This window comes from Sciurus vulgaris (assembly GCF_902686455.1).
Source record: "Sciurus vulgaris genome assembly, chromosome: 11".
Taxonomy (NCBI): Eukaryota; Metazoa; Chordata; class Mammalia; order Rodentia; family Sciuridae; genus Sciurus; species Sciurus vulgaris.
This window is the reverse complement of record NC_136472.1, coordinates 68,855,203-68,878,139: the sequence shown is the minus strand read 5'-3', so window position 1 is coordinate 68,878,139 and position 22,937 is coordinate 68,855,203. Positions and strand designations below refer to the sequence as shown.

General features: G+C 40.5%; 2 protein-coding genes across 2 annotated transcripts; both read right to left on the bottom strand.

Annotated features, from left to right (window-relative positions):
* Positions 1 to 883: 883 nt before the first annotated feature.
* On the bottom strand, positions 884 to 1,828 carry LOC306640496 (olfactory receptor 52R1-like; the record flags this gene model as incomplete). The annotated part of the gene is made up of 1 exon (XM_079104779.1): positions 884 to 1,828. One exon carries the CDS (start codon positions 1,826 to 1,828, stop codon positions 884 to 886), a length of 945 nt encoding a protein of 314 aa, XP_078960905.1.
* A 19,195-nt stretch (positions 1,829 to 21,023) lies between these two features.
* Positions 21,024 to 21,980, bottom strand: LOC306640464 (olfactory receptor 51F1-like; the record flags this gene model as incomplete). The annotated part of the gene is made up of 1 exon (XM_079104748.1): positions 21,024 to 21,980. One exon carries the CDS (start codon positions 21,978 to 21,980, stop codon positions 21,024 to 21,026), a length of 957 nt encoding a protein of 318 aa, XP_078960874.1.
* Positions 21,981 to 22,937: the final 957 nt, after the last annotated feature.

Here is a 22,937-nt window from a genome sequence, read left to right as displayed (position 1 = left end):
CAGATTGCCCATTCCATTCCCTAGACTTTGAAATGAATTCATGCTTTTTTATGCTTTTGCTATTATCTTACTATTTTCCACAGTAAAATTAAACTTCATCAATTTACGATGACTTTTAAAAATACGTTAACGAGCAAAAAAAAAATTCAAATACCCCAGGACTTACTACTCCAAGTAGCTATTATTAGCATTTGGATGTATTTACTGAATTACTTTCTATACAAGTGCATTCCATTTCAGAATTGTATTCGAGATTTAAGGGCAATATTTTTTATTGAATATTACAGCTTGATAATTTATCAGATACCTTTGTTGCAAATAAAATGAATACATCCTGATTATGTATTCCACATTTCTTCATTTACTTTCTTAAAGGAGAATACTTGAAAGGTTTCCTTTTGGGTTGTATAAATAATGATTTCATGTATGTTTTTATATTTATTTCTGTTTCTAAAATTCTATTTTTATATAGAGATTGCAAGTTGAATAAAATATATGCTTTTAGATATTTGATGCAATTTTGAAAATTCCTTTTAAGGGTGCCCACTTCTCCTTCTATCAATCATGTAAAATAATGTTTTTGCCTTAATAATCTATAGACAGCATTCTTTGAACTATTCACAGATTTAATACATGAAACAACTTGTTTTCTTGCAATGGTAAAGTTAGGTTAACTAAATTTTCATTGCCCTTCATATTACTCAGATTTCATGTTCTGGGTAACCTGAAAATTGTTCCTATTTATTCAGGAGTATTGCTAGCCTGTGGTATGGTGTCCACAGAGATGACTTTGTGATGATGTGTAATGGCCTGACAAATACTCTTCATTATGTCCCCAGATGAGTGGGGCAATTAACATAGTTGGGGTGTTGTTATTGTTGACTCAGGGCTCTTTTCCACAACAACCAGGGATGACCCTGTCTCTAATCTGTTTGGTTCTAACTCCATAGATGATGGGGTTGAGCATGGGAGGCACCAGAAGATAAACATTAGCAAACATGATGTGCACCACTCGGGGCACTTGATGGCCAAAGCGGTGGGTGAGGAAGGTGAAAATGGCTGGAACATATAAAGCCAGGATAACACCAATATGAGAACCACAGGTGCCAAAAGCCTTGAGACGGGCTTCACCTGAAGGCAACTGAAGAACAGCTCTCAAAATCATCACATAGGATATGCCAATCACAATGATATCAAAGCCAATCACAGAGAAGGCCGCAAAGAGCCCATATGCACGATTGACTCTGGTGTCAGCACACACCAACTTCAGCACAGCCATGTGCTCACAGTAGGACTGGGGAATGACCTTGTTGGGGCAGAAGGGCATCCTGGAGATCATGAAGCAGAAGGGGCTCACCCACAGCAGCCCTCTCATCATCACGGCCGCCCCCAGTTTGATCACCACAGAGGTGGTGAGGATACTAGAGTGCCGGAGTGGGAAGCAGATGGCCACATAGCGGTCCAAGGCCATGGCCATGAGCACCCCAGACTCCACAGAAGAAAAGGCATGGATGAAGAACACCTGCGTGAGGCAGGCATGATATTCAATCTCACGAGCGTGGAACCAGAGTATGGCCAGCATTTTAGGCTGTGTGGAGGAGGAGAGGACCAGGTCAGTGAGAGCCAGCATGGCCAGAAAGAGGTACATGGGCTGGTGCAGGGTGTGGTCAGTTCTGATGATGTGCAGGATGGTGATATTGCCAGTTACGGCCACAACATACATGACACAGAATGGGAAGGCGATCCAGAAGTGGGCAGCCTCCAGTCCTGGGATTCCAAGCAGGATGAAGGACACAGGATGAGAAGAGCTGTTTCCTGAAGCCCACATCAGGGGATGGATACCATTTTCTCTGGTGTGAAGGTAATCTACTCTCTGCAGGTGATAACAATCAAAGAAATTATTATTATTTATAGGACTTTTGATTCCACATTTGGTTGATAGGGCAGTGAGGCTCATTAAAAACTGTTAAATAATAACTAATAACTACTTTTATAAGCAATAAAATTGTGCAACATAAAATGATGTTACTTGTTATTCAAAATGGGTTTACAACACACTAGCTGAAAGTGTAATTATTTCTTAAATAGTCCATACTTTCGTAAACATAGAATCTCCTATATGAAATCTATAATGATAGATAAAGTCAAAATAATTTTTGTCCTTGTATTCTTTACAACTAAATGATTGCTCCACTTTTCCCATATGTGATTTTTTTTGATCCCTTTCTTAAATTTCTTAGACAACATTTCAAGGTCAGAAGGCAGCTTAACTTAAAGGACCATAGGAATTTATATAATGATGGTGAGTGATATCTTGGACTCCAAGACAATTACCATAAGAACTTGAGCTTCAGGATACATGATGGAAGATTTGTGCACATGTAATTATGTATTGCTTTTAGTATATGTCACTTTCTAGATTTGAAGTCAGAAAACATTCTGTAAAAGTTCAGAATATAAACATTTTAGGGGTTCTAGGTTACATGATTTCTATTGAAACGAGTTCATTTACCCATTGTAGTGCAAAAACCACCATAGCCATTACATATGCATGTGTGTTCCTGTATTCAAATACAACTTTATGTATGGAAGCAGGCTGGCAGCTGGGTTTTTGTAGGCTGTTGTTTTCTGAGGGTTATCCTAGATCTTACATTTTTCCTGAGGTCAGTTTCAAACTCTACCCCTAGCACCTGTGTGCTTGGTACAGAGTAAGATTTCATAAACTCTTGCTGAAGGAAATAACCAATGCCCTTATCCGGTGGTAAAAGATTATTACCTGAATAACAATTTCATAGCAATATCAAGATAGATCCATCTTGAGCCCACTTTGAGTACATGATAGTCATATCTGTTTGTCACACTGGAGGTGGCCTGCTGCTGTGAGCACACTGTGAGCACCATTTCTGTGCACTTGCCTTACATGAATTGACTGTACTGTTTGTTCCCTCTGGTGGATGCAATTACCGCCAATCCATAAGGACAAAGGTGACTTTTTTCATACCCAGTACCTTTCCACTATTAATCTTAATTATGGTAGTCCTGTTTTGAAAGCCTTGTTCTTAACCTATGCAAAGCAGAAATACCTAGGCAAGAAGAATATAATTTGCAATCCCCTTTAATACATCACCTATGGGAACTAACAAATTTTCATTTTCCTAAACTGAATTGTTCCCCCAAACTGTGCCTATAACATCATAGATAGGCCTAGCCTCTTTTTAATATTTCCTAGATTTATAATAGTATGAGAGAAATGGAAATCAGACTTTCTAAGTCTTCCTCTCCACCAGAAATTTTACCAGTCTGCCTTGACAAGGGTTATAGGTGAGCTCAAAACAGATGGCCCTCTGTAGAGCATGGTGATAATTCATAGATACACATTCATACATACATACATACATACATACATACAGGCACCTAGACCACAGTTTTGATTGATTTTGCCTGACCTATCTTCCCAATATTAGATTTTCTGTTGGAGTCAGAGCTTTCCTCCAGGCCTGCCTTTTGCCACCTGAATTTCACTCTCACATTGTGGGGACATAGTCCCCGAGCCTCAGTGCAACTTAGATAAACATACTTACATTATCCTCAATCCTGCACCAGATGCTGAAAAAGGTGTCATCTAGAGGTCCAGTTTCTCACGGTGTATAATGATCTTTGATCAGCTGCTACATAGTGAGTGGTTGGGACTCCCATCCTGGCTGAGTAAGGCAGAGATGGCTGCCTTATTTTGACAAAGGCTGAAATGAAGGGTTGTGTACAATTTTGTACTGAATTCGAGACAGATCTGCCTTTGGATCCTGGACCACTGCTCCTTCACTGAACTGGAGACTGGATCAGATCCAGCATTGTCTGCTAGCATCTGTGTCTTGGAAGATATCTTTATTGGTTTTTCCCATGAGCCTTGGTGGAAGACTCAGTTGTTCTACCCTCCATGTGAGCAGTGACTCTTTCACAACCATATTTCAGCTGCCTACATGGTACAGCCTCTTTCAAAATCTACTTTCTGTCTTCCCCTCCATTCATACCTATGCTTCTCCAAATTATTATTGTAGAGGCTAGAGCTCCCCTGTTAACTGATGTCTTTCAGCTTTCCTCATTGATTCTTCTGACTCTATCTTCCTTCTGACTTTCTTGCTTGGGTGATGATACAGGAGCAGGGGGACCTTAGAACTACGTCTGAAATGGGAGATAGGGCCCTGGACAAAAGGCTGTATTTTCTCTCTGAGTTTCTTCCTAATGTTCCTTGGAACCTAGTGTCTTCACTCTCAGAAATCCCTGTGCCCTTTTCCTTTTGGACTTAAGAACTGAACACAGGCTGATTTAAGGCTACACGTCACGCTTAGTATATATTGTATTGACCAATTATTAGTCTTTTTTGTCCAGCATGTGAGGTTCCCAAACAAGAGTGGCACAGCTCTTTAGTTTGTTGTTGGGTTTAGAGAGGGAACTGTGCATTTCCTAAACTGTAAAAAAAGAAAAAGTATAATTTCCCTTCTTGCCCAAAACTTCTGTTTCAAATCAGAAGGAAAAGATTAATTCTCATGGTGCAGATCAGTTAGACTTCAGAAGATATGGCTCATCTAATACAAACCCCAATAAACTAGCTATTCAACCTATTCTATCCTGCTATTAAAATATTCATTTTTATCCCTCACTCCAGAAAGAATTGTTATTAGCATAATACATATTGAAAGCTAAAATTAAGTTATAGCTTTTTAAACTTTGGAGCTAGGATGATTCAAATTGAACTTTGAATCCACATTTCTCTGTTCCTCAAAATATAACTTGCAAACCTTCTACGTAGTAGTCAGTTGAGGAAATTTGGTTATAGAACAATGTTCTCACACTGAGTACAACTCAGCTTTCATCTGAGTGTATGTCTTGACTCCTGCTCTGGTACCCTTGGCTCAATTACTTCTCTCTTGTGTAGAAGCAGTTGTACCCATTGGTCAGCTGTGTTGCTGAAGGCAGTGAAGTGATAGTGATAAGCAGGCTGAAATCTTGCTGAAGAATAACTTTGGGAAATCTGTACAGTGTTTTCTCGCTCTAGGATATCTGAAACTGAGGTGTAGATCAGATGGGGTTCCGACGGCACCTCCTTCATAGGGAATTTGTGTATAGCAGCAGCCTTCCTACCTTTCTAGATCTCCCTGGAGAACAGAATGGGAGCACTGATTCATCTCCCCACCTCAGAGTGAAGTCCACCGGTCATGACATTCTGGACCCGGGGCTCCCTGTAAATCAGGCCTTCTGCACAGTACATCTCTTTGCCTTCCAGGTGCTTGGAGACAGTGAGTCCCACTGTTATGTGGGAAGGGAAGAGGTGCTCATATGCCTGTGGCACAGATAGTCACATTAACAACTCACCCTGAGCTCTGCTCTTTGACCAAGCTGAGTATGGCCACTGGCACATCTAAAGAGCCCCTGGGATTTAGCCTTAGGCAGAAACCTCAGATCATGGTCTATTTATAGGACTATGTCTAGTCTGTCCCTTCCCCAATCATTGGTTCCCTCCCTCCCTCTAATTCCCACTCTTTGTATTCACACTGGTTCCCTCTGAGAGTAGAAGCTAAAGCTGGAAACATTAACCCCTAACTTTCCTTTCTCCTCTGTATACAAGAATGCAAAGGGTGAATTTGAATGCATGTGCAAGCAGGTGCTTGTTGGGATTATATATGTGTGAATTTATCTGTATACCTCTACATTTTGTTAGTGGTTTTCTATGTATCTGTGAATGAAAGAATATTTCATGTAATTTGAATATGTGTTGACATTTCATGTATGTTAATATGTGTATTTGAGAGGTATAATAATAAATATATGTTTAAGGGACAGTACTTACAACTGAGTGTATATATGTGTCTAAGTTTGTATATGTGTGAAAGAATGGGGAATTATTTGCTGTAAGTATGCATAATTAGCAATATAATCATTCTGGGAATGAGTAGTCACTCAAAGCACATGATTTGTGTAGGCACAGGCCCTGCTACATACCTGAAAGTGTGAGCTGGCACATGGGCATGCATATATATGGGTTTGTATATGTAAGAGGTATGGGCTTGATGGAGGTGTTGATAACCTATTGGTGCTTCACTGTAACAAGGCAGACATGGTTCCAAGGCCCCTCACTTCTGAGTGTGTGATTATCCAGAGTGTGAATTCTGATGAAATATTGTGGTTTGGATGTTTTGGGTCCCATGAAACTCATGCATAAGACAAATGCAAGAAAGTTTAGAGGTGATGATTGGGTTAGGAGAGTTATAAGCGAATCAGTGGTTGAATGCACTGATGGATTAGCGAGGAGGTAACTGTAGGCAGGTAGGGTACAGCTGGTGGGGGCAGGCCACGGGGACGTGTTCTTGGGAATTATATTTTGACCCCCATGAGCAGAGCTCTGTCAGCTTCTTCTTGTCATGACCTGAGTAACTTTCCTCAGCCATTTCCTTCTGCCACGATTTTCTGCCTCACCTTAGACCCAGAGCTATGGAGTCAGCAGACCATGGACTGAGACTTTTGGGACTGTGAGCCAAAAGGGTTTTTTCCTCATGTATGTAGGTGATGCTTTCCATTGAGTTTTTTGTTTGGTTTATTGTCTCCTTCATTTCAAGGATTTCCGTTTGGTTTTTTTTTTTTTGAGAATCTCTATCTCTTTGTTGAAATGATCTTTTGCTTCCTGCAGATGCTCTTTCAGCTTATTGGTATTATCATTCATTGCCTGCATTTGCTCTCTTATCTCATACTTTGCTTCGTGAATCATCTTAATCATGTATAATCGTGAGTCATGTATAATCTGAAGTCCTTTTCTGACATTTCTTCTGACATACTGTCATTGGATTCTATTACTCTAGAATCTAGATTTGTTTGGATCATTTTCTTCCCTTGTTTTTTCTTGTTGTTCATGTATCTTCCCCTCTAGCAGTGCAGTTCTGGGGTATTGCAGATTTCCCCCTATAGGCTTATAGTGGCCCTATATGTTTCCAAAACCCTTTCTTTAAGGGGAGATCAATATTAGCAGTGCCCAAATCAGACACTATGCAATCCTAGATCAAATAGCCCCTATGGGGACAATAACAAAATTGTCATAATAAACAAAATGAGTTCAAATATTATCTTCGGTAAAACAAACAGGTTTGCAATAAGGTCTTCAGTTTCTAATGGAGGAGAAAGAGGATGCAGAGGGATGTAGAATGTGGCTGTTAATGGGATAAGAAAAGAATATACAGAAGTTCTAGAAAATAGAAAGGGTGAGAGTGTAATCAAAAGAAATCCGATGTTAGCATGCAAAAAAGGGAGAAAGAGACTCTGAGGGAAGAGGTAAACAAAAGGAAAAGAGAGTAAGAAAAGCAAAGAAATAAAAACTTAAATTTTTCAATAAGGAGAAAAAAGAAAATCTACTGTATAGCAGTCACATACTAATAAAACCTCCCAGTGTTCAGTAGCCTGATGCATAGGGAGGTACCTGACAATGAACTTCAAGCCTCCAGCAGGCATCTCAGGATGGGATTTGCCCCACCCAAAGATCGGAGCTCTGCCTTCCACAATTGTCCAAGATGGCTGCTCTGGCTTCGAAATGTGTTGGCAAACAGGGAGCTGCAGCTCTGGGGTGGACCGTGGTCAGCTGGAGGTCTGGAGATGGGATGCAGTTGTTCCGGCAGGGGTCTTGGAGGTCCGGTGTGTTTGGTGTGGTTTTGGGATCCTGGAGGCCGGGTACAATCATTCGGTCTGGGGTCCCAGTGATAAGGTGCAGTCAGTTGGTCTGGGAGTCCTGGTGGCAGGGAGCAGTCAGTCGATGTGAGGGCCACAGAGGCAGGGAGTGATCAGTTGGGCTGAGGGATCCTGGAGATGGGTCTCAGTCAGTCTGGCCTGGGGTCCTACGGGGCCTGGCTGTTGTCTTAAAATGGCAGCAGCCACGTGTAATCAAACCTGCAGGTACTGTAACAGTGAACTTCCAGGCAGCAACAGGCAGCTGGTGCTCCACTGGCAGTTGGCGATCAGTTTGCTGACTGTTGTTGGACGATCTGGAGGTGAACCTTGAGCGTGGGGTGATGGAGGGGAGTAAGGCAGGCGATGGACAGGCGTGAGGCAGGCAAATGGCGGATGATAGACACCTGACAGTGAGCAATCTGCACTCAAAAAAGGCGTCGATATGCTGGCAGACTGCAGGTCATCACAGCAGACAAATGGATAAACACCAGGGGATCCATAAGCAGCGAAAACTGCCTCACCGAGAAACACATATCCTCTGCTTGAAACTGGCATTATGGAGTGACACGGAACGCAGGCTCCCTCTAGTCCGCCATCTTGGATCTCCCTCTCATGTATGTATTTCTTGTCAAATCTTTTGATCACAGCAATGAAAAACCTGACTAAAACACAAAGATTCCATATTCATATTGGAAAATTTCTGAGCCTTGAGGGCTCTCCTCACTAAACATGGATAGTTGAAGCCATTCAGAGCTCCCTGTCTTTGTCAATCCCTATGTAGGACTGCTGGTGTTTCCTTGTACACTGTTTAAGAATTCTCTGATTTCTTTTATTTCATCTTTGATGAAGTGTCTAAGGAATATTTGAGAAAGAAGATTTTACAAATAGAAAGAATAGATTAATTCTCAGAGTGAAGAGTCATCAGACTTCAGAGGATACACCTCACAGAACACAAAATACAACATACAATTTCAGGAAAAATAACACAAAAGCTGCCATGGTTATCAAGTTAACATTAATGGTCCTATGGTAGATTAGGATCATCACACTCAGATATAAATATTCAACATAATAAAATCAGGGGCACAACTAATGTTTTTAGGGAGACCATGTTTACAGAAGATATGTAAGTTTCTTCTGTATTATGGATTAGGATGCCATCATAATTGGAATTTTTATTTTTATCTCTGATTGCAAATTATTATTCTTTCATTGTTTCATTTAACTTTAGTATATTAACCCAGCTTAATGAAGACTAATGAAAGTTCTAGCCTCTTGCTATCTTTTTTCCTCCTTCTTTTCCCTCTTCAAGATACTTTTTCCAAAAAAAAAAAAAAAAAAAAAAAAAAAAAAAAAAAAACATACTTTTTCCAGGCCAAGCACAGACGCCATCACTGAGGGACCCCGCCTGACCCCTGCACTGGGGGTGGTGCCATCACCGGTAGGTCTCAGTCACAGAGCAAGCTGCTGGGTGTGTCAGACCGCCTGCACCATGGTGGTAGCAGGCGGATACCCAACCGGCCTACCCTGCAGACAAGGTGGCCGGCAGCCAGCCCACCCAACCACCAGGCCAAGCAGAGACGCCATCACTGAGGGACCCTGCCTGACCACCTCGCCGAGGTCTGTTGCCATTGTGCAGCAAGCCGGCAGACCAGCCAGCCCACTTGCATTGTGGAGCTAGCCAGAGGCTTCTTTATAGGCTGGTACAAGTATTTCAATTTATTCCTGAGGGTGTGGCCATCATCATTGGAAGGGCAGCTTCCTTCCTGAGAGACCCAGGAGCTGAGGAGGTATTGAGAGACTCGGGACCAACTCAGAGCCACCAGATGAGTCTTTCCCAAGGCCAGGCTCCCCAGATGGGGCAGTAGTCCTGAAACACAGGGAACTTCGTGGAGTAGAGTGGCCCAGTGAGACTTCCCTGCTGGAGCTGAGAACCCAGTCAACCAGGAACATTGCAGAGGAGGGCTGCACAGGAAGAGGTGTTGACAGAGAGTGAGGGTCCGAGGCCCAGGTGGTAGCTCTGGTCCCCAGGGAACGTAGCAGAGGAGGGCTGATCAGAGAGAGAGCCCCTCACAGGGACAGGCTCCTCAGTCCAGGCAGTAGATCAAGACCCCTGGGAACATCATAGAGGAGGGCTTCCCAGTCCAGGTGGTAGTTCTGGACTGAAGGGAACTGCTCAGAGGAGAGCTGCCCAGCGAAACTTCCCCACTGGGTGAGTCTTCCCCACCAGGGCAGTAGAACCAGAGACACAGGCCCAGATCAGCCATGCCCCAGTCTGCATTGTATCCCCCTTTGGCTGACCATCAGTCAACAAGTGGAGGTGCCTGTGCCCAGTGACAAGGGAATATACCCCACCTGAAGGCCACCACCCTTAGAAGGAGGGGCAACTTCCTTGTGAAGCACTGCATTATCACATTCCTCCAAGACTTCAGGCTACTGAAGGCTAAGAGGTGAGTTATTGGAAATCTACAGAGATAATATTAGTCAATGGAGGAAATCTGCAATATTCCAGAGTTTCTCTACTAGAGGGGTAGTTAACTGAGCAATATGAGAAAACAAGGGAAGAAAATGTCCCAAACAAACCTAGATGGTATATCAATAAAATCCAATGACAGCATGGCAGAAAATGTCAGAAAGGGAGTTCAGATGTACATAATTAAAACACTCAGGGAAGCAAACGAGGAGATGAAAGAGCAGATGCAGGCATTGAATGATGAGATGAAAGGGCAAATGCAGGCATTGAATGATCACACCAATCCACAGTTAAAAGAGCAAATACGGGAAGCAAAAGATCATTTCAATAAAGAGTTAGAGATAGTGAAAAGAAAAAAAAGAAAAAAAAAAAAAAAGAAGCAAACAGAAATCCTTGAAATGAAGGAAACTATAAACCAAATTAAAAACTCCATAGAAAGCATATCCAGTAGGATAGAACACCTGGAAGACAGAACCTCAGATATTGAAGACAAAATATTTAATCTTGAAAACAAAGTTGAACAAACAGAGAAGATGGTAAGAAATCATAAACAGAATCTACAAGAATTATGGGATATCATGAAAAGGCCAAATTTAAGAATTATTGGGATTGAGGAAGGCTTAGGGAAACAAAGTAAAGGAATGAACAATCTATTAAAAGAAGTAATATCAGAAAATTTCCCAAATCTGAAGAATGAAATGGAAAATCAAGTACAAGAGGCTTATAGGACTTCAAACATACAAAATTACAATAGACCCACACCAAGGCACATTATAATGAAAATATCTAACATACAAAATAAATACAGAATTTTAAAGGCCATGAGAGAAAAGAACCAAATTATATTCAGGGGGAAAGCAAAACGGATATCAGCAGATTTTTCAATCCAGACCCTAAAAGCTAGAATGGCCTGGAACAACATTTTTCAAGCCCTGAAAGAAAATGGATGCCAACCAAGAATCTTATAGCCAGCAAAACTTACCTTCAGATTTGTCCACTAAATAAGATCCTTCCATGATAAAAGAAAGCTAAAAGAATTTACAAAAAGAAAGCCGGCATTACAGAACATTCTCAGCAAAATATTCCATGAGGAAGAGACAAAAAACAATGAGGCAAATCAGCAAAGGGAGGAACTACACTAAAGAATAGCCAAATAAAGGAGAAACCAAGTCGTGTCAAAAAAAAAAAAGCCAAATGACCGGGAATACAAATCATACCTCAATAATAACCCTGAATGTTAGTGGCCTGAACTCATCAATCAAAAGAAATAGACTGGCAGATTGGATTAAAAAGAAAGATCCAACAATTTGCTGCCTGCAAGAGACTCATATCATAGAGATACCCACAGACTAAAGGTGAATGGATAGGAAGATCATACCATGCACATGGACACAGCAAAAAAGCCAGAGTATCGCTCCTCATATCAGATAATGTGGATTCAAGTCAAAGTTAGTCAGAAGGGATAAAGAAGGACATTTCATAGTGCTTAAGGGAAGCATAAATCAGCAAGAGATAACAATCATAAACATCTATGCCCCAAACAGTGGCTCATCCATGTACCTCAAACAAATCCTTCTCAAGTCAAGGAATCAAATAGATGACAGCACAATAATACTACGTGATTTCAACACACCTCTCTCACCACTGGACAGATCCTCCAAACAAAAATTCAACAAAAAAACCATAGATCTCCATAGCACAATCAATAAATTAGACTTAATGGACACTTATAGAATATACCATCCACCAGAGCTACAGGCGGTTGCCAGAAGAGAAACTCCGCGGCGAGCTGTTTGGACTCAGAACGACACTTCTGAACCCCGGGGCCTGCCCTGAGGACGAGGAAGAGGAAGAGGAACGTGGCCGCTTGGATTCGGGGTGACTACACCAGAGCTCAGGCGGTTGCCAGAGGAGAGGCTGCGTGGCGGGCTGTTTGGACTCGGACCACTTCTGAACCCCGGGGCCTGCTCGGAGGAGGAGGAGGAGAAGCGCGGCGGGTCCTTTGGACTCGCAGTGACTGCATTGGCGCTCCAGGCGGCTGCTCAGAGGAGAAGGCGAGTGGTGAGTTGTTTGGACTTAAAGGGACAGCGCCTGAACACAGGGGGGCTGCCTGGAGAGGAAGCGTGGTGGGTCGCTTGGTCTTGAGTGGCCGCACCAAGAGCTCTGGGCGGTTGCCCATAGGACCCGTGCAGCGGGTCACGTGGATTCAGAGCCACCCAGAGCGACCACTCCTGAACACTCGGGGGGTTATCTGGAGGAGGAGGAACGGGGAGGGTCACTTCAACTCGGAGTGATTGATTGCCCAGGGCTACGGGTGGTTGGTGGGAGGTGGAGGCACGCAGTGAGTTTCTTGGACTCCTAGTGACCGCACCGGAATACTGGGCAGCTGTCTGGAGGAAGAGGCGTGTGGCGGGTCTCTGGGACTCAGAGAGATTGTACGGGGCCCCAGGTGGCTGCTCAGAGGAGGGGCCGCATAGCCAGGCAATTAGGGGCAGAGCAGGGTCCCAGGATCTAGGAGGCTTCTGGGTGGAAGAGCCGCACAGAGACAGGCTTAGGGCGGAGCAAAGGTTCCAGGCCTGAAGGCAAATTCTCTGAGGAGGGGCAGCCTAAGGAGATTCATCTGCGAAGGGTGAGGCTCCCAGGCCCAGGAGGTAGGGCCGGGCCCCTGAGAACTTTGCAGAGGAAGGCAGCCCAGCCCAGGCAGTAGCTGTAAATTGAGGGGAACCTCTAGGAGGGTACTGACCAGCGAGACCTCCCCACCGGGTGAGTCTTCCCTGCCGGGTGAGGTTTCCCCACAAGGACGGTAAAACTAGAGACTCAGGCCCAAACAGGCCTTGCCTCAGCCCGCAGCCTAGGTCCCCTTTGGATGACCATTGGTCAACAAGTGGAGGCACCTCTGCCCACTAGCAGGGATTATACCCCTCCTGAAGGCCACCACTCCTAGAGAGGCAGCTTCCTTGTGGAGCTCCGCATTATCAACTTCCTCCAAGACTTCAGCCTACTGAAGGCTAAGGGGGGATATATATAGAAATCTTCAGGGACATTGTAAGTCAATAGAGGAAATCTGCAATATCTCAGCGGTCAACTGATACCTGAACAATATGAGAAAACAAGGAAAGAAAATGCTGCAAACAAATCTAGATGTTACATCAATAAAACCCAATGACAGCATGGCAGAAGAAATGACAGAAAAGGAGTTCAGAATGTACATAATTAAAATGATCAGAGAAGCAAACGATGAGATGAAAGAGCAAATGCAAGCATTGAATGATCGCACCAATCGACAGTTAAAAGAGCAAATACAGGAAGCAAAAGATCATTTCAATAAAGAGTTAGAGATATTGAAAAAAAACCAAACAGAAATCCTTGACATGAAAGAAACAATAAACCAAATTATGAACTCCATAGAAAGCATATCCAATAGGATAGAACACCTGGAAGACAGAACCTCAGACATTGAAGACAAAATATTTAACCTTGAAAACAAAGTTGAACAAACAGAGAAGATGGTAAGAAATCATGAACAGAATCTACAAGAACTATGGGATATCATGAAAAGGCCAAATTTAAGAATTATTGGGATTGAGGAAGGCCTAGAGAAACAAGCCAAAGGAATGAACAATTTATTCAATGAAATAATATCAGAAAATTTCCCAAATCTGAAGAATGAAATGGAAAATCAAGTTCAAGAGGCTTATAGGACTCCAAATACACAAAATTACAACAGACCCACACCAAGGCACATTATAATGAAAATACCTAACATACAAAATAAAGAAAGAATTTTAAAAGCTGTGAGAGAAAAGAACCAAATTACATTCAGGGGGAAACCAATACGGATATCAGCAGACTTTTCAATCCAGACCCTAAAAGCTAGAAGGGCCTGGAACAACATTTTTCAAGCCCTGAAAGAAAATGGATGCCAACCAAGAATCTTATACCCAGCAAAACTTACCTTCAAATTTGACGATGAAATAAAATCCTTCCATGATAAACAAAAGCTAAAGAATTTACAAAAAGAAAGCCAGCATTACAAAACATTCTCAGCAAAATATTCCATGAGGAAGAGATGAAAAACAAAGCAGCAAATCAGCAAAGGGAGGAATTATCCTAAAGGAATTGTCAAATAAAGGAGGAAACAAGTTGTGTCAAACAAATAAATAAATAGAATTTAAAAAATGAACCAAATGACCGGGAAACCAAATCATATCTCTATAATAACCCTGAATGTTAATGGCCTGAATTCATCAATCAAAAGACATAGACTGGCAGATTGGATTAAAAAGAAAGATCCAACAATATGTTGCCTGCAAGAGACTCACCTCATAGAAAAAGATACCCATAGACTAAAGGTGAAAGGATGGGGAAAAACATACCATGCGCATGGACTCAGCAAAAAAGCTGGAGGATCCATCCTCATTTCCGATAGGGTGGACTTCAAGCCAAAGTTAGTCAGAAGGGATAAAGAAGGTCATTTCATACTGCTTAAGGGAAGCATAAATCAGCAAGATATAACAATCATAAACATCTATGCCCCAAACAGTGGCTCATCCATGTATGTCAAACAAATCCTTCTCAATTTCAGAAACCAAATAAACCATAACACAATAATACTAGGTGATTTTAACACGCCTCTCTCACCACTGGACAGATCTTCCAGACAAAAATTGAACAAAGAAACCATAGATCTCAATAACACAATCAATAATTTAGACTTAACGGACATTTATAGAATATACCATCCAACCAAGAGCGAATACACTTTCTTCTCAGCAGCACATGGATCCTTCTCTAAAATAGACCATATATTATGCCATAAAGCTAATGTTAGCAAATACAAGAAGATAGAGACACTACCATGTATTCTATCAGATCATAATGGATTGAAGTTAGAAATAAATGAAAGAGTAAAACACAGAAACTATTCCAACATCTGGAGATTAAACAATATGGTATTATATGATGAATGGATAACAGAAGATATTAGGAAGGAAATTAAAAAATTCTTAGAGGTAAATGAGAACAAAGAAACATCATATCAAAATCTCTGGGACACTATGAAAGCAGTACTTAGAGGGAAATTTATTTCATGGAGCGCATTTAATAAAAGAAGTAAAACTCAACAAATAAACGACTTAACGCTACAGCTCAAAGCCCTAGAAAAAGAAGAACAGACCAACACCAAAAGTAGTAGAAGACAGGAAATAGTTAAACTCAGAGCCGAAATCAATGAAATTGAAACAAAAGAAACAATACAAAATATTGACAAAATAAATAGTTGGTTCTTCGAAAAAATAAACAAAATTGATAAACCTTTAGCCACACTAACAAAGAGAAGACGAGAGAAAACCCAAATCACTAAAATTCGGAATGAACAAGGAAATATCACAACAGACAGGATTGAAATACAAAACATAATTAGAAGCTATTTTGAAAATCTATACTCCAACAAAATAGAAAATTTCGAAGACATCAACAGGTTTCTAGAGACATATGAATTGCCTAAACTGAACGAGGAGGACATAAACAATTTAAATAGACCAATTTCAAGTACTGAAATAGAAGAAGTCATCAAAAGCCTACCAACAAAGAAAAGTCCGGGACCAGATGGGTTCTCAGCCGAGTTCTACAAAACCTTTAAAGAAGAGCTCATTCCAATACTTCTCAAGGTATTCCATAAAATAGAAGAGGAGGGAACCCTCCCGAACTCATTCTATGAAGCCAATATCACACTGATACCTAAACCAGACAGAGACTCATCAAGGAAAGAAAATTTCAGACCAATATCCTTAATGAACATTGACGCAAAAATTCTCAACAAAATTTTAGCAAATCACATACAAAAACATATTAAAAAGATAGTGCACCATGATCAAGTGGGCTTCATCCCAGGTATGCAAGGTTGGTTCAACATCAGGAAATCAATAAACGTAATTCACCATATTAATAGACTTAAAGTCAAGAATCACGTGATTATTTCAATAGATGCAGAAAAAGCATTTGATAAAATACAGCACCCCTTCATGCTCAAAACACTAGAAAAAATAGGGATAGTGGGAACATTCCTTAACATTGTAAAGGCCATCTATGCTAAGCCCATGGCTAATATCATTCTAAATGGTGAAAAACTGAAAGCATTCCCCCTAAAAACTGGAACAAGGCAGCGATGCCCTCTTTCACCACTTCTATTCAACATCGTTCTTGAGACTCTGGCCAGAGCAATTAGACAAACCAAAGAAATTAAAGGGATACGAATTGGAAAAGAAGAACTCAAACTATCCCTGTTCGCTGATGACATGATTATATATTTAGAGGAACCTGGAAATTCCACCAGAAAACTCTTAGAACTCATAAGTGAATTCAGTAAAGTAGCAGGTTACAAGATCAATGCCCATAAATCCAACGCATTTTTATACATAAGTGATGAATCTTCAGAAAGAGAAATTAGGAAAACTACCCCATTCACTATAGCCTCGAAAAAATAAAATACTTGGGAATCAATCTCACAAAAGAGGTGAAAGACCTCTACAATGAGAACTATACAACACTAAAGAAAGAAATTAAAGAACACCTTAGAAGATGGAAAGATCTTCCATGTTCTTGGATAGGAAGAATTAATATTGTCAAAATGGCCATACTACCTAAAGTGCTATACAAATTCAATGCAATTCCAATTAAAATCCCAATGACGTACCTTACAGAAATAGAGCAAGCAATCATGAAATTCATCTGGAAGAATAAGAAACCCAGAATAGCTAAAGGAATCCTTAGCAGGAAGAGTGAAACAGGGGGTATTGCAATACCAGATCTTCAACTCTACTACAAAGCAATAGTAACAAAAACGGCATGGTATTGGTACCAAAATAGAAAGGTAGATCAATGGTACAGAATAGAGGACACGGACACAAACCCAAATAAATACAATTTTCTCATACTAGACAAAGGTGCCAAAAATATGCAATGGAGAAAAGATAGCCTCTTCAACAAATGGTGCTGGGAGAATTGGAAATCCATATGCAACAGAATGAAACTAAACCCATATCTCTCACCATGCACGAAACTAAACTCAAAATGGATTAAGGACCTCGGAATCAGACCAGAGACCCTGCATCTTATAGAAGAAAAAGTAGGTCCAAATCTTCACCTTATTGGTCTAGGATCAGACTTCCTTAACAGGACTCCCAGAGCACAAGAAATAAAAGCTAGAATCAACCACTGGGATAGATTCAAACTAAAAAGCTTTCTCTCAGCAAAGGAAACTATCAGCAATGCAAAGAAAGAGCCTACAGAGTGGGAGAATATCTTTGCCAATCATACTTCAGATAGAGCGCTAATCTCCAGAATCTATAAAGAACTCAAAAAACTCTACACGAAGAATACAAATAACCCAATCAACAAATGGGCTAAGGAAATGAATAGACACTTCACAGAAGAAGATCTACAGGCAATCAACAAACATATGGAAAAATGTTCAACATCTCTAGTAATAAGAGAAATGCAAATCAAAACTACCCTAAGATTCCATCTCACCCCAATTAGATGGCGATTATCAAGAATACAAGCAACAACAGGTGTTGGCGAGGATGTGGGGAGAAAGGTACACTCTTACATTGCTGGTGGGGCTGCAAATTAGTGCAGCCACTCTGGAACGCAGTGTGGAGATTCCTTAGAAAACTCGGAATGGACCCTCCATTTGACCCAGCTATCCCACTCCTTGGCCTATACCCAAAGGACTTAAAATCAGCATACTACAGAGATACAGCCACATCAATGTTCATAGCTGCTCAATTCACAATAGCCAGACTGTGGAACCAACCTAGATGCCCTTCAATTGATGAGTGGATAAAGAAACTGTGGTATATATATACAATGGAATATTACTCAGCCATAAAGAATGATAAAATTATGGCATTTGCCGGCAAATGGATGAAATTGGAGAATATCATGCTAAGTGAGATAAGCCAATCTCAAAAAGCCAAGGGACGAATGATATCGCTAATAAGTGGAGGATGACACATAATGGGGGGGAGGGAAGGGTTAGTGTTAGGGTTAGAGTTAGGGTTAGGGAGGGGGGCAAGTATGGAGGAAGGAAGGACTGTATAGAGGGTAAAGAGGGGTGGGAGGGGTGGGGGGAAGGGAAAAAATAACAGAATGAATCAAACAACATTACTCTATGTAAATTTATGATTACACAAATGGTCTGCCTTTACGCCATGTACAAACAGAGAAACAACATGTATCCCATTTGTTTACAATAAAAAAAAAAAAAAAAAAAGAATATACCATCCAACAAAGAGTGGATACACTTTGTTCTCAGCAGCACATGGATGCTTCTCTAAAAAGATCATATTTTATGCCACAAAGCTAATGTTAGCAAATACAAGAAGATAGAGACACTACCTTGTATTCTATCAGATCATAATGGATTGAAATTAGAAATGAATGACAGAGTAAAAACCAGAAACTAGGACTGGGGAGATAGCTCAGTCGTTAGAGTGATTGCCTTGAAAGCACAAGGCCCTGGGTTCGATCCCTAGCACCGCAAAAGAAAGCAAAACAAACAAACAAAACCAGAAACTACTGCAACACCTGGAGATTAAATAATACACTATTTTTTGATGAATGGATAACAGAAGACATCAGGAAGGAAATTGAAAAATTCTTAGAGGTAAATGAGAACAAAGAAACATCATATCAAAATCTCTGGGACACTATGAAAGCAGTACTTAGAGGGAAATTTATTTCATGGAGCCGCATTCAATAAAAGAAGAAAAACATCAACAAATTAATGACCTAACACTGCAGTTCAAAGTCGTAGAAAAAGAAGAAAAGAGCAACATCAAAATAGTAGAAGACAGGAAATAGTTAAACTCAGAGCTGAAATCAACAAAATCGAAACAAAGGAACAATCGAAAAAATTGACAAAATGAATAGTTGGTTCTTTGAAAAAATGAACAAAATTGATAAACCCTTAGCTACACTAACAAAGAGAAGGAGAGGGAAAACCAAATCACTAAAATTCGGTATGAACAAGGAAATATCACAACAGACACGTTTGATATAGAAAACATAATTAGAAGCTATTTTGAAAATCTATACTCCAACAAAAAAGAAAATCTCAAAGACATCAACAGGTTTCTAGAGACATGAATTACCTAAACTGAATCAGGAGGACATACACAATTTAAATAGATCAATTTCAAGTAATGAAATAGAAGAAGTCATCAAAAGCCTACCAACAAAGAAAAGTCCGGGACCAGATGGGTTCTCAGCCGAGGTCTACAAAACCTTTAAAGAAGAGCTCATTCCAATACTTCTCAAAGTATTCCATGAAATAGAAGAGGAGGGAACCCTCCCAAACTCTTTCTATGAAGCCAATATCGCCTTGATACCTAAACCAGACAGAGACACATCGAGGAAAGAAAATTTCAGACCAATATCCTTAATGAACATCGATGCAAAAATACTCAACAAAATCTTAGCAAATCGCATACAAAAATATATTAAAAAGATAGGGAACCATGATCAAATGTGTTTTATCCCAGGGATGCAAGGTTGGGTCAACTTTCGAAAATCAATAAATGTAATTCACCATATCAACAGACATAAAATAAAAAATCACATGATTATTTCGATAGATGCAAAAAAAGCATTTAATAAAATACAGCATTCCTTCCTGCTCAAAACACTGGAAAAAATAGGGATAGTGGGAACATTCCCTAACATTGTGAAGGCCATCTATGCTAAGCCCATGGCCAATATCATTGTAAATGGTGAAAAACTGATAGCATTCCCCGTAAAAACTGGAACAAGGCAGGGATGCCCTCTTTCACCACTTCTATTCAACATCGTCCTAGAAACTCTAGCCAGAGCAATTAGACAAACCAAGGAAATTAAAGGGATACGAACAGGAAAAGAGGAACTCAAACTATCCCTATTTGCTGATGATATGATTATATACTTAGAGGAACCAGGAAATTCCACCAGAAAACTCTTAGAACTCATAAGTGAATTCAGTAAAGTAGCAGGTTACAAGATCAATGCCCATAAATCCAACGCATTTTTATACATAAGTGATGAATCTTCAGAAAGAGAAATTAGGAAAACTACCCCATTCACAATAGCCTCGAAAAAAATAAAATACTAGGGAATCGATCTCACAAAAGAGGTGAAAGACCTCTACAATGAGAACTACAGAACACTAAAGAAAGAAATTAAAGAACACCTTAGAAGATGGAAAGATCTCCCATATTCTTGGATAGGCAGAATTAATATTGTCAAAATGGCCATACTACCTAAAGTGCTATACAGATTCCAATTAAAATCCCAATGACATATCTCACAGAAATAGAGCAAGCAATCACAAAATTCATTGGGAAGAATAAAAAACCTAGAATAGCTGAAGTAATCCTTAGCAGGAAGAGTGAATCAGTGGGTATTGCAAAACCAGACCTTCAACTCCACTACAAAGCAATAGTAACAAAAGTGGCATGGTATTGGTACCAAAACAGAGAGGCAGATCAATAGTACAGAATAGAGGACACAGACACAAACACAAATAAATACAATTTTCTCATGCTACACAAAGGGGCCCAATTTATGCAATGGAGAAAAGACAGCCTCTTCAACAAATGGTGCTAGGAAAACTAGAGATCCATATGCAGCAGAATGAAACTGAACACCTAAAAGTAGGTCCAAATTTTCAACATGTCAGCTTAGGATCAGACTTCCTTAACAGTACTCCCACTGCAATAAATCCAATCCAATAGGCAGTGACTTACTGGGGTTGCTTTTCTACAGTGAAAATCAATATCAGAGTTTTCTCAAACTTAATAATCTCTATTTATTTTGTAAGATAACTAAGTATAGCCTTGCGGATCTGTTTTGTTTTTACACTATAGATAATGGGGTTGAGCACAGGGGGCAACAGCAAGTACATATTGGCCATCATTGAATGGACCACTTTGGGGGCCGACTGACCATAACGATGAACCACAGAGAGGCTCATCATGGGAATGTAGAAAATAGCTACTGCTCCAATGTGGGACACACAGGTGCTGAACACCTTGTACCGTTCTTCAGGGGAGGCGATACTGAGAACAGAGTAAATGATGAATGTGTAAGACAGGACAATGCATGGCGTATCTATCCCTGTGGTCAGGATGAGAGCAACTAATCCACAGATGCTATTGGCCCGAGTGTCTGAGCATGCTAATTTGATCACATCTGGATGGTAGCAGTAGGAGTGGGAAAGGGGATTCATTCTACAGAAAGAGAGAGGCTTAAGGAGCACAAGTAGTGGTACTATTAAAACAACAGCACGGATAATCACTAGGAGACCCATCTGAATGATCCTGGAGTTAGTGAGAAATGTAGTGTATCTCAGAGGGTCACAGATGGCCACATAGCGGTCAAAAGCCATAGATACCAGCACCCCAGATTCCATGAAAGTGAATCCATGGAGAAAAAACATCTGGACAATGCATCTGTCTAGGCTGACTTCATTTGCGTCAAACCAGAGGATACCCAAGGTTGTGGACATTGTGGAAAGAGTCAGGCCCAGATCTGTGGCTGACAGCATGGACAGGAAATAGTACATGGGCTCGTGGAGACTCTGCTGTGTGCTGATGACTAACAGGATCATGCTGTTCCCAGACAGGGCAATGGCATAAAGACAACAGAAGGGAATGGAGATCCAGGCCTGGGCAGACTCTAGGCCAGGAATGCCAGTCAGTGAGAAGGCTGGAAATCTGGATGTCAAGTTATTGAGGATGTTCATGTTGTCCTGGATTTGCAGCATTCCTCTTCCCAGTGCTCACATCCTGTAGAAGTAATGAATTATATTGTCATACAAAAACATTTGGAATTATTTTCATTACGGGAGTTATCTAAGGTCATAGTATCTCTATGGCTGAAAAAAACAAGTAAAATCATAATAATTTATCATTCATAAGTAGGGACATTTAGCAAAGATATAAGAGTTTTTAGCATTAAACCCAAGGAAAATATGTTGATGTAACTTTCCAGTTTTAGAATAACTATTTTTATAGCCTTAAATTCCATTAGATTCTATGAAGATAGACAGTTAAGAAACTTCAGGGGCTCTGGATGTAACTCCATGGTAGAGTGTTTACCTAGCACACCCAGGGTCCTGGGTTTCATCCCGAGAACCTCAAAAATAAAAAGTAAAAAGGTAATATCAGTGAATTCTATTTGGAATGTACTGTGGTGTAAAATAAGTAAGAGAAATCCACTTACTGACATCCATAAATTTCAAGGGTCCATGTAGTTATGAATTTTCAGGCACAGATCTCCAGATTTTGTCAACAACATAGTTTTAGAAGTTATCATTGTACATGTATCATTTTCATCCAACAACACTGATGGATATCCTCAGATGGCAGACTATTAAGAGAAAACCAATGAAGACAGCTCTGTACAAATTTTTGAAAAACACTGTATGCATGAAAGTCAGATGAGACTAGAAGCTTTCTGAGGAACGTTACAAACCAAGAGAACATGGTGCTGTGACTGGTGCTACGTAAAATACGTTGTCCAATTGCTAAAACAGTGAATTCTGGAGAAGATTCAGAAAGTCAAATATAGCTTAGAGCACATCCTAGAAAAAGCAGTTGAATTTGAAAGATAAAATAGAGAAACCTGCCATACTGGCTTGAGGAATGAATGGAAAAGTAAGTAGTGGGAGATTGATGTATTTTTCTCCTGGTAACTTAGTAGTAAAAGAAGGAGAGAAATA